The 13817-nt window shown below is 42.5% G+C and overlaps 1 protein-coding gene across 1 annotated transcript in view; it reads right to left on the bottom strand.

Moving 5' to 3' along the window:
• Window positions 1–900: 900 nt before the first annotated feature.
• Window positions 901–13817, bottom strand: part of gsg1l2b (gsg1-like 2b) — a gene marked incomplete at its 3' end in the record, with an annotated part of 16904 nt that continues 3987 nt past the window's right edge. Inside the window, exons 2-5 of the mRNA XM_079852248.1 lie at window positions 13373–13420; window positions 11023–11175; window positions 5413–5524; window positions 901–1204 (exon numbers count right to left, since the gene is read on the bottom strand). Coding sequence (XP_079708374.1) covers window positions 901–1204; window positions 5413–5524; window positions 11023–11175; window positions 13373–13420 — 617 coding nt within the window. The remainder of the gene's footprint in view (window positions 1205–5412; window positions 5525–11022; window positions 11176–13372; window positions 13421–13817) is intronic.

Below are 13817 nucleotides of genomic sequence, written 5' to 3'. Positions count from 1 at the left end.
GACCAGGTCTCAGTCCTCAGCAGAACTCCTCTCCCAGTGGAGTAGTGTCTCGGACCAGGTCTCAGTCCTCAGCAGAACTCCTCTCCCTGTGGAGTCGTGTCTGGGAGCAGGTCCCAGTCCTCAGCAGAACTCCTCTCCCTGTGGAGTCGTGACTCGGACCAGGTCCCAGTCCTCAGCAGAACTCCTCTCCCTGTGGAGTCGTGTCTGGAACCGGGTCTCAGTCCTCAGCAGAACTCCTCTCCCTGTGGAGTCGTGTCTCGGACCGGGTCTCAGTCCTCAGCAGAACTCCTCTCCCTGTGGAGTCGTGTCTGGGACCGGGTCTCAGTCCTCAGCAGAACTCCTCTCCCTGTGGAGTCGTGTCTGGGACCGGGTCCCAGTCCTCAGCAGAACTCCTCTCCCTGTGGAGTCGTGTCTGGGACCGGGTCCCAGTCCTCAGCAGAACTCCCCTCCCTGTGGAGTCGTGTCTGGGACCGGGTCCCAGTCCTCAGCAGAACTCCTCTCCCTGTGGAGTCGTGTCTGGGACCGGGTCCCAGTCCTCAGCAGAACTCCTCTCCCTGTGGAGTCGTGACTCGGACCGGGTCTCAGTCCTCAGCAGAACTCCTCTCCCTGTGGAGTCGTGTCTCGGACCGGGTCCCAGTCCTCAGCAGAACTCCTCTCCCTGTGGAGTCGTGTCTCGGACCGGGTCCCAGTCCTCAGCAGAACTCCTCTCCCTGTGGAGTCGTGTCTGGGACCGGGTCCCAGTCCTCAGCAGAACCCCTCTCCCTGTGGAGTCGTGTCTGGGACCGGGTCCCAGTCCTCAGCAGAACTCCTCTCCCTGTGGAGTCATGTCTGGGACCGGGTCCCAGTCCTCAGCAGAACTCCTCTCCCTGTGGAGTCGTGTCTCGGACCGGGTCCCAGTCCTCAGCAGAACTCCTCTCCCTGTGGAGCCGGCAGCTGGTTCAGGTCCAGGAACAGGGAGTTGTCGGAGAGCTTGCGTCCAGAGCCGGACAGGTCCAGAAACTCCTCACCGGAGCTGCTGGGAACGGAGCTGATGTACATGTCCCACACCTGTTCTGGAGAGTCCAGGTCCAGCAGCTTCTGCTTGATCTTCAGGTTCTTCTCCATGTTCTTTCGCTTGTGTTTGAACTCCAGTATAGTTTTAGTGTATCTGTTGATGGTGGTGACGGAGGAGGCCATGCAGGCGGTGAACGAGCTCCACGCCAGACTGAAGAAAACACCATCCACAGAAATTAGAATCGACATTTTAATTCAACTTAATGTCCCGTGACCCAAATACTGTGTGCATTTTTATTTAAGTGAAATTTAAATAGTTTATAAGAATCTTAGATTTTTTTTGGTCAAGTTAATCAATATACTATATATATATATATATATATATATATATATTAGGGCTGTGCAACGATTAATCGCATACAAAATAAAAGTTTGTGTTTACATAATATATGTGTGTGTACTGTGTATAACTATTTTGTAAATGCACACACATGCATGTATATATTTAAGAATTTTTTTTAATTTATATATAAAATATTTAAATTTATATATAATATAAATTATGTATAAATATATATATATACATTATATACATGCAAATATGTCTTAAATATATACATACATATGTGTGTATTTATGTATGGATATTTTTATTTTGGATGTGATTAAACGCAATTTATCGTTGCCCAGCACTAATATATATATATATATATATATATATATATATATATATATATACACACACACACACACATATATATATATAAAATGCAAGCAAAAAAGTATTATAATATTAGACAGCTTTATTCAGCTCACATTTAAGTGTCATATCAGTTCCCTTTCGAGGGAACTCGCACTGCGTTGATGACGACACTATGGGGAACGCCTTTTAGCGAAATACATCTGAAGCATGAATGAAACTAATCCAATCCTACTGACATTGCGTGATGACGTAGCATGTGACGGCATACACGGAAACTACAAAGGGACGCCGGCACACAACGGCGTTAGCTTTCGCTCTCTGTTGTGTGATCGTCTATTTGGTCTTGTCTGTGATATATATATATATATATATATATATATAACATGCTCAGCATCGCGGCGGGGGATCTGGACGAGCTACGAGGAGCTCCTGGAGGTTGTGATGCATGCTGTGGCCAAACTTAACATCAGTTGTCCACAAGGGAGACAGGAAGCGCAGGCTAGAAGCAAGCTTGATGAGCGCTTTCTGCAGCACCGATCACAGCCTTCACATTTGCCGTTCTTTCCAGACTTACACAATGAGTTGTGTAAGTCATGGAACAGGCCATTTTCCTCGTGCCTGTCTAATCCCCTGGTGTTGGATTATAGCAACATCGTGGGGGTTAAGCAGAACGGTTATGGGATGATATGTGTTGAGGAGGCTTTGGCCAGCTATGTCTCCCCATACGTTGCGTCATTCCTTAAAGCCTGGCGCTGCCCACCAAACCCTGCCGTACTACATCTGCTTTAGTGGGCAGAGCTTATATGGCAGCGGGTCGGGCTGGTGCGAGCCTGCATACCATGGCCATCGTGCAGGCCTACCAGGCCAACCTGTTAAAGGACCTTGATGAAGGCAAGGGTCCCACTGTAGAAGATACTGCAATGCTGCACAAAAGCACAGATCTATCTCTTCGTGTTACCAAGGAGACGGCCCATGCCATCGGTCGCTCCATGGCAACACTGGTAACCACGGAGAGGCATCTGTTGCTTAATCTGTCGGGTATCAAGGAGAAGGACAGGGCCTTCCTCCTTGTTGCCCCCTTTTCGCCTACTGGCCTGTTCGGCGACACCGTTAATGCGGTCGTCAACAGGTTCCAGGAGACGGAAAAACAAACCGCAGCGTTCAGGCAGTATCTCCCTCGCCATTCAAGGTCCAAAAAGGCGGCCGCCAGTGTTCAGCCTCAGCCGCCATCGAGCTCCTCATACCGGCAGGGCCAAAAGGACAGTGTCGCTTCTAGACGTCCCCCTCAGAGAGCTCGGGACTCTAGGCAGCGCTCTCACCCACAGCCTCCTGAGAAGGTGGATCTGAGGACCGTCCTTCAGGCCAGGAAGGCAAAGGGAAAAAGGGTCCTAACTCATGTGAGACCTCTGAGGGCCGGCCCCAGGAAGTTCAAGGAATCAAGGAAATCTGTTCCACATGATAAGGGTTACGCGCAGATGCCTTTGTTCCCTATCAATGTGGAAGAAACCTTGGTTTCTGTCCCAAGGTCCTGTGCTGGAAGCGCCATGTCGCCGGAAAGCTGTTTCGACAGACGCATCCCTCACGTGCTGGGGCGCGGTCATTACAAAAGGTCTATGGCAGGATCAGCATTCTTCTTGGCACATAAACTGTTGGCGCTCTTCCGGGCTCTGAGGAGCTTTCCTTCCAGACCTCAAAGGTCACTACGTTCTTGTGAGAACATACAATACTTCAGTGGTGTCCTATTTAAACCACCAGGGGGGTCAGAGGTTGCGCCCTCTATCCAGACTGGCGCATCAGATCCTCCTGTGGTCCCAGGGGAAACTGTTGTCTCTCAGAGCAATGTATGTCCCAGGGGACCAGAATCAGGGAGCAGACATCCTGTCGAGACAGGGGCTGAGGCCCGACGTGGTGGAGTCGATATGCAAGAGGTTCGGCCCAGTGGAAGTGGATCTGTTTGCGTCTCAAGAGACAACACACTGTCCACTGGTGTTTTCCCTCACACATCCAGCCCCACTGAGGTTGGATGCCATGGTGTAGGCGTGGTCGAGGCTGCGTCTGTACGCCTTTCCACTGATCACTCTGCTCCTGGGAATTCTGGAGAGAGTCCGTCACGACGGGGTCAGTTTACTCCTGGTAGCCCCATTGTGGCTGGCCCGAGTATGGTTCTCAGACACTCCTGGCAGGCCCCCCATGGGAGATTCTCATCAGGAGGGACTTGCTGTTGCAGGCAGATGGCTCAATAGAATAGAATAGAATAGAATGAGGCATTTATATAGCGCTTTCATATTCAATATTCCACCCTCTGCCAGAGCTGTGGAAACTGTGGGTCTGGCCCCTGAGAGGGAACAGTACCGAGAGGCTGGCCTGTCAGCAGGAGTAGTCGAGACCATACTCAGCTCCAGAGCTCAATCCACCAGGAAGCTGTACAGAATGTTTTCACCGTTTGGTGTAGAGGGCGTGAGGTGGACCCAGTTAACTGCCCAGTGGCTTCAGTGCTGGAGTTCCTCCAAGACCGCTCCTCGGCTGGTCATACCCCGTCCACACTCAAAGTGTACGTGGCTGCCATTGCGGCTTTCCACGCTCCTCTGGCTGAAGGGCCCCTGGGGAGACATCAGCTGGTCGTACGTTTCCTCCATGGGGCCTGGAGGATGAGACCTGCGGCTCGTACCAGAGTTCCCACATGGGACCTGGCAGTGGTTCTCGAAGGGCTGGTCAAGGCCCCCTTTGAACCTCTGGAGTCGGCTGAGGCCAAAAACCTGTCACTTAAGGTGGTCTTTCTCTTTGCCATTACCTATTTTAAGAGGGTAGGCGATCTCCGGGCGCTCTCCGTATCTCTGCAGTGCCTGGAGTTTGCTCCTGGGAGAATTAAGGCCATCTTGCGCCCCAGACCGGGCTATGTGCCTAAGGTGCCGTCTAATATGGCAAGGTCAATGGTTCTGCAGGCATTTTATCCCCCACTTCATGTGACGGCGGAAGATGTAAGACTTAATTTGCTCTGCCCTGTCAGAGCACTTAACATCTATGTTCAGAGGTCTTCTCAGTGGAGAAAGGTGGACCAGTTGCAGGTGTGTTTCGGGTCACCCAAGAAGGGGCTCCCCGCCTCCAAACAGACCATCAGCAACTGGATTGTTCAGGCTATTTCCCTGGCCTATCAGGTGTGCAGTTTGCCTTCACCTTTGGCCTTGAGGGCTCAGGGCACTCCGCACACATCCATGAGGTTTTATAGCCTGGTCCTCCCCTCTACACCCGGCGCACGAGTGCTCTTGTCCTAGTTGTGCCTGAGACAGCTTTGCACTGGGACAGGCAGGTTTCGTTGTGGCATAGTGGGTATTTCGTTCCCCACAGTGTCATCATCGACGCAGTGCGAGTTCCCTCGAAAGGGAACGTCTAGGGTTACGACTGTAACCCTTGTTCTCTGAGAAGAGAATGAGACACTGTGTCCTTTGCCACGCCTCCTCCTGCCTGTGAGCGGCTTGCTTCATCGCGAAGCTAAAGCTGTTGTGTCCCTTTGTAGCTTCCACGCAACGCCAATAGGATTGGATTAGTTTCATTCATGCTTCAGATGCGTTATGCTAAGAGGCGTTCCCCATAGTGTCGTCATCGACGCAGTGTCTCGTTCCCTTCTCAGGGAACAAGGGTTACTTACAGTCGTAACCTGAGACGAGACGTAAGACACTGTACGCATGTATTGCTTCCCTAAACATGAGTGAACGTACATGTAAGACCAGCTGTAGTCCCAGGTCTGTGGTTTCCAGTCCTCAGGGCCGAGACTCACGGTCAGCTGGAACGCTGTGGTGAACATCATGTGAGCCACCATACCCAGAAGACCTGAAGATCAGAGAAACACAGTTACAGTTACAGACTCGCTCACACACACACACACACACACACACACACACACACACACATACACTGAACGCTGTGGTGAACATCATGTGAGCCACCATACCCAGAAGACCTGAAGATCAGAGAAACACAGTTACAGTTACAGACTCGCTCACACACACACACACACACACACACACACACACACACACACACACACACACATACACTGAACGCTGTGGTGAACATCATGTGAGCCACCATACCCAGAAGACCTGAAGATAACATAGGTTATTTATCCAATTCAATGAATATTGTACGCATTAAATTTCTTGTCAAATAAACAAAATCACTAGTTAAAAAAAACTGTAATATCGATATTTTTATTTGAGTATCAATACTTTCGACACTCGACGTCAGTGTCGATATAGCGATACTTCATATCGATACACCCATCCCTAACACACACACACACACACACACACACTCACTCACACATACAGATGGCAAACTGGACATAATCGACACATTTTGGATTATTATCGACACAACAGGACAATCACAGTCTCCTCAGCAGAAACATGGAGGGCGGAGGTTAAACTGCACATTATTTACAGCTCAGAGTCTCTGCTAATCAACTGAACATCAGAGAAATAACTGAAGGAGATCAGAGACGTTCTCAGGCGATCTGTGGCTCTTATACTATCATCATGTCCATCTAAACACACACACACACACTCACGCACACACACACACGCACACACACTTATACTATCATCATGTCCATCTAAATACACACACACACACTCACGGACACACACACGCACACACACACTTATACTATCATCATGTCCATCTAAACACACACACACACACACACACACACACACACACACACACACACTTATACTATCATCATGTCCATCTAAACACACACACACACACACACACACACACACACACACACACACACACACGCACACACACTTATACTATCATCATGTCCATCTAAACACACACACACACACACACACACACACACACGCACGCACGCACGCACGCACACACACACACACACACACACACACGCGCACACTTATACTATCATCATGTCCATCTAAACACACACACACACACACACACACACACACACACACACACACTTATACTATCATCATGTCCATCTAAACACACACAGAGACTCACGCACACACACACACACGCGCGCACACACTTATACTATCCATCTAAACACACACACACACACACACACACACATTCACGCACACACGCACACACACACACACACACTTATACTATTATCATGTCCATCTAAACACACACACATACACGCACACGCACACACACACACACACACACGTGCACACACACTTATACTATCATGATGTCCATCTAACACACACACACACACACACACACACACACACACACACACACTTATAGTCTCATCATGTCCATCTAAACACACACACTCACACACACACACACACACACACACACACACACACACACACACACACACACACACACACACTCATAGTATCATCATGTCCATCTAAACCCCGTCACGCGTGTGAACGAGAGCATCTGACCCATAACCCTCATGTTTCCATGACAACCACAGTGAGCCGCCTGCATGCCCACATCATCACAAACAAAGTGAATCATAATCATTATAATAATCATAATAATAAAGCACTTGTTAACTGCATTATTTGATGAATCAGCAAAATCCCAGGACAGTGGAGCTGTCGCTCACTCCAGTCCTGATCAGTTGTTCCTCGTCTCGTGTTTCAGCACGAATGATTGATTCCCTCAGCATGAATATATAATGAGCTAAAACACAGACGAGATTCTCAAGAGACTCTCAGTTGTCAAATCTCATCGGCTCTCCTGGATATTCAGACCTGCCACACTGCATCTGTGTACGAGGCACAAACCTAAACTATTATATTACTTTAGAAGACTTACAATAAAACTACTGTGAAGCCCATGCTTATAATGAATTACAGCTCCATTTATACTTATTTATAAGTATTACTGTTTTATAAATATATTTATTAAGACCTATACTGCATTAAAAGAACAGTTATAGTCATGCATTTGCTTTTTCAATGCACACGCTCATGAGTATATATTATACTTTTTAGTAATTCAGATTTATTTCTGTCAAATAAGTGAACATATAGTTATTAATAGCTGTGTTGTGTTCTTATAAATACTTATTGTGAGTGAAGATACAGTTACTAACCTCTTTAAATGCATCATTGATGGCTTTAAGTGAAGTGAAAATAATAGGATGCATTTTTCCTAAAGCAAATGTTAAGAAATCATGAAGATGAGCTCATTATTCATTTTTAAGTTGTTTACTTGTAAATGTAATTAATGAACAATAATTCCTTAAAGAAAAACATAAATCATTAATACAAACAGTTTTTTAAAGTTACATACTAGCAAAATACTGCATCAATATAACTCTTATAAACAATACCATGCATGGCTGAGGAGAAATAGATTTTAACAAATCATAATTACCATTCATGACATTCATAATGCGAACATTAGCCATTAAATACATAATTGATGACTAATTGGTGCAGCAAACAAGTGTCTCTGGAACTATTTTATATTTGATCATTTATAAATCAGTGTATAATGGATTATGAGCATGCGCATTGAAAAAGCAAATGCATGACTTATAAGTATAAAAATAATATAAATGTGACTTTAACTGTTCTAATAATGCAGTATAGGTCTTAATGAAAGTCTTTATAGATATATTTATTGAATAGAAATACTTATAAATAAGTATAAATGGGGCTATAATTCATTATAAGCATGGGCTTCACAGAAAGTGTTACAAAACTACTTTTATGTGCTTTATTCCTCCTTTTTGAGAACATCTGTTTAATACTGTTTAACACTTATTTATAAGTATTGCTGTTTAATGCATCCTATTATTCATGAGAGAGAAAGTCATGCTGGCCATTTTTGGGTGAACTATTTCTTTAACTTTAGGAACGTATTGTGTATTAAAGCACTTTAGAGTTTTGTGGACGTGTTATTAGATTCACAACACATAATTAGCGATGTGACTAAGCTCATTAAAATGGTACACATCATGCTTGAATGCATCTCTTCTGCTGATGATGTCAGATGAAGACAGGAGCTAATTGAGGTTGTAGCTCCCCCTTCCCATGATGCACTGCTTCCATGATCCCGCTCTCTCGAAGACGTCAAGCTCAACAAAGATGCGACAGTAAGTCATAAGTTCATTTCTCATTATGCAATATTAACACTCTAGCATGAGCACACGAGGTCTCTGCAAACTCGCTCGCTGATGGAGTGTTTGACACACATTCGGGATGAGCCAAGCCTCGTTTAAACACAGAAGTGTGTGTTTCATTTATGATATGGCAGGTGTTCATTTTAATGTTTGGTGTGCAAAAGGTAAGATATGACATTAATTATAATAATATTACATATTTTCAGTTTTATATTATTATCACTTTGACTATATAATATAAGTCAAAATGATAATATCTTTCCTTTATTATTATTATTATTATTATTATTATTATTATTATTAGGTGTAGTAGTTGTTGTTGTATTAATAATAATACTAATATTTAAAGTTGAGATTTTACCAGTTTGACTATTCATATAGATTTTTCATAATATAATATAATATAATATAATATAATATAATATAATATAATATAATATAATATAATATAATAATTTGAAATGATAATAACTAACCTTTATTATTATTATTATTAGTGGTGGAATTAATAATAATAATATTTAAAGGTGAGATATTTTGATATTTAATTTGACTATTCATATAGATTCTTCATAATATAATATAATGTAATAAATATATGTAATATAATGTAATATAATATTAAAATGATAATATCTTACCTTTATTATTATTATTATGTGTCACCTTTTTATATTGTATTATTATATTATATTGTAAAATTGTATTATATTAATAACATAAATATTGGTTGTACAGTGCAACTCCCTCTCAATACAATGGGCTTTTGCATCATCAATGCTACACTGAAATATATATATATTTATAAACAAGTAGGACAGGATTTAAGCAGATTGAATTTCGACATATGTCGCCATAAGCCCTTAAATTGTGAAACTGTCAAAAATATCCTGGACGACATTCCGGAGTTCTGGCTTCCCAGTACGGTGAGGCTTATATGGGATTTTGAGCCTGATGGTTTATATGTATCTGGGGAAAGGCAGGGCTCTGAGATAACACATAAATGCAAAGGCATTCACTACAAAAGACAAGCAGAGGGTAAATCCACCAGTAATTGGATCTCTATGGCTGTTTCCATCCATTTTGGGATATCGCGTTAAAAAACACTGGATGTAAAAAGCAAAATGAGCATAAATGCACATAAAACATGCACTCAATTGAGGTGGATAAGTATTTTATCCGATTAGAAGACATGCACATAAACTATGATGGAAACACGTTTACTGAATGAATCCCTCGTTGTGAAACTCAACCCTCAGCGTGAGCTGTGATTGGATATACCAGAGGACCAATGGCGTCGCAGCGTCTCTAATGTTGGTTTGGTGTTTCTGAAACGCCGGAGTCGAAGTGTGTGATCAGAATGATTTGGTGTAATTCCCTCCAGAAGCGTCTCACACACACGAGTGTGTTCCCGAACACCAGCATCCGAGCGCCAGAGAGCACGACAGCGTTTACTGTGTTTCGTCTGACGCTCGAGACACTCGTTTATGATGGAGGGGAAAACAACCAGAAACTTACAGTTTATTACTGATATTTTGTGAGTGTTTTTGTTCTCTTGAACACATGAGATGGAAACACTGCTTTATTTATAAATGTTTTATCCCTTATTCCAGTTAAATTCACATCTATGGATGGAAACACAGCCAGTGAATGGTTTTTAAATAGCTGGTATGGCTATTAGCTTGACCTGTTTTTTAAAAGTGGTGACTGTAACACAACGTGTCTTGAATGCGGGATCTAATAGATCTGAATCTCAATGAGTCAGGTGACCTTTGAAGGATAAAGCCGTGGATAATCATCAGAGAGCAGAAACAAGTACATGCGCACCAGTCCGCCCCGGGTCGAGCCAGAACGCACCACACACTCGGACGAGGACACGGACGTTTGTGTTTGTGTTGTGAAAATTAGTGGGAGTGGCTTGCGGAGCTGTGCAATGTGGTGCATTGTGGGAGTTGTTGTCTTACATACAAATGCGCCCTAAAGTTACTTTCTGTCTTTCCTCGGTCAAGAAGGCACCAAATTCGAAATTTATGTTACATTTCGACTACATATATGACCCACTTTCAATGAAGATTAATGTTCCCAGGGGTGAAATGCTCCTTTAATGCATTAGCTAATGATAACAAATGAGACCTTAATGTGATGCATCACCAAAATAATAAGCACATGCTGATCATATATACAACAGGTTTACCTGACAAGACTGTGAATATGGCAGCAAAGGCATTCAGTTTCAGTCCATCAATGACATTCCCGAAATGGCAGACCTCTATAGACATGAGGATTCCTCCAGTGGCCAGGAGTAAAATATAGAGACACTCGGCCGCGATGCAGAGCCACAACACACCTGAGGATTCGGGAGAGAAACGAGGGGGTCAAACAGGGAATAATGGATGGTTTTATCAGGAAGCGGATGGAGCCGCTGATTAAGACCGACACTTCGCAGACAAACACAGCCTCGTTCAGACGGGCCTCCTATCCTGCTCACGGGGAGCGGATGAAATATTGAAATATTCATATACGAGGAAACTTGACACTGAGATTTAAAAGCAGAATTCAGCTTTGAAAGCATGCGGATACATATACATATTTCATACGCTTCACCGAAACGTTTCATGCTGCCACATGTATGGAAGTAAAAGAATGCCAAATGTTGTTGAGACAAAAAAGAGTGTTGAATTGCACTGATTGGAAGAAATATGCATTGCATTAAAGGGATAGTTCACTTTGAAATTAAATTTTGGTATGTTTTAGCTTACCTCAAGGGCATCCAAGATGTAGGTGTCTTTGTTTCCGCAGTAGTTTCAATTTTGATATTTTTAGGTCAAACCGTTCTTGTCTGTCAGTCATTTAATGCAGGTCTATGGTCACTGTCTCAAAGAGCATGCACAGAGTCCACATTAAACAATTCCCCATCGTCCAAATTAAACAATTCCCCATCGTAAGTGGACCAAGTTGGACTCTGTGCATGCTCTTTGAGACAGTGACCATAGACCTGCATTAAATGACTGACAGACAAGAACGGTTTGACCTAAAAATATCAAAATTGAAACTACTGCGGAAACAAAGACACCTACATCTTGGATGCCCTTGAGGTAAGCTAAAACATACCAAAATTTAATTTCAAAGTGAACTATCCCTTTAACAGTGCTTGCATTTTAAAGCATTGCATTTTTAGGGATTGCATTTTATTAATGAAAATGCGTGTGAAATGTTTTGAATTGAAATATTCACAGCTTAAATATACAATATGTTAAATTTCAGCCCATAAAAGTGCAAGCCCTAAAAATACAATGCATTAAAAAGCAAGCTTGGTAAATGCAATGCATTTCTTTTTCGATTAGTGCAATTCAACAAGCTTTTTGGTTTCAAAAACATTTGGCATTCTTTTACTTTCATACACATGCGCTTTAGGTGATATGATGATGTTGATGATGATTGATATTCACACAAAAGTATTGAATATGTCTGTGAGGGACAGAAGTGCAGACTACTCAATATAATGAAAGATATTTTGGGGGTCAGTAATTTCTTAGAAACATGTTGATTATTCTCACCAGGGCTTCGTTTATTTGATTAAAAAATATGGTGAAAAATGTGAAATATTATTATAATGTAAATCAGCTGTTTTCTACGTGAATATATAATAAAGTGTAATTTATTCCTGTGATCAAAGCTGAATTTTCAGCATCATTACTCCAGTCTTCAGTGTCACATGATCCTTCACAAATCATGAATAATATGATGATTTGATGCTCAAGAAACATTCAGCGTTAATATTTTTGTGGAAACCGTGATGCATTTAATTTTTCAGGATTCTTTGATGAATAGAACGTTTTTATTTGAGATATTATCTTTGATGAATTTAATGCATCCTTCCTGAATAAAAGTAATACTTTCTTAAAAACTAAACAACGAAACTGCTTCCAATATGCATCATAACATCAGATACTGGCGTTAAAACGGCATCGATGTTATTAAACCCACACAAGAACCAAAATTAAATAATATCTTCCCTTTCCTTTATCATGGACACTGCTCTTTATCACTGACCCATATATGAGCCGACTGAACATGTTTCCCACACAGTGACTTACTCATCAATAACACTGACACTATAATCTAGGAGAATATGATTATATGGTTACTACATGCATTTCATTCCCAGGGATGTAAAACGTAAAGATGATTATTTAAATCTTTACCTCTGCGTTCAGTGCAGAATGTTTTAATTACAGTGTGAAGTTGGGCTGTCATGATTAACTATCATTACATCTGACGGATCTTTTGCCTGGATCGTGTATCTGTCAATTATCCTGGAAACGATTGTGCTAAAGATGCTGGCGCTGCCCGCTGAGCGAACGAAACCTTATTGACACGCTCGTATATCTAGATGAATGAGAACGAGGCAGGTGTGCGGGCTTGATTAAAACGGACTGGACCTCCAGACATGAGCGAAATATCTCATACAGGAGAACCGCTCGCATTAATATTCACAACATCATGCAGAATCTCAGCCGGTAATTGAGAATGACAGAACGTACCTCTCTCGTGGGGAGGAGCGACGTTTATGAAGCTTCTGCATTTCTCACCTGCATTTAGGAAAGAAGAGTGTGAATACATTGGCGTTTTGATTCAAAGCATTTGATTCATTTTCAATGCTGTAAAAAAAAATATCAGAAAGAATGTAAATGCTAGTGTAAAACCTGTTGGTTAGATTGAAGTTACTACTATGGTCACACTACTATGCTTCCTAAAATCGGTCACACTTCAGATTAGGATCCAATTCTCACTGTTAACTATTATTTTTGCCTCAATAAACTCCTAATTACTGCTTATTAATAGTCAGTAATGTAGTTGTTAAGTTTAGGTCATGCAGAATAAGGCATTCATTTGTGCTTTATAAGTACTAATAAACAGCAAATATCCTAGTAATATGCATGATAATACGCAACTAGTTAGTAGTGAAAATTGGACCCTAAACTAAAG

Source organism: Squalius cephalus, assembly GCF_949319135.1.
Source record: "Squalius cephalus genome assembly, chromosome: 19".
Lineage (NCBI taxonomy): Eukaryota > Metazoa > Chordata > Actinopteri > Cypriniformes > Leuciscidae > Squalius > Squalius cephalus.
This window is presented reverse-complemented; position numbering and strand designations above follow the sequence as displayed.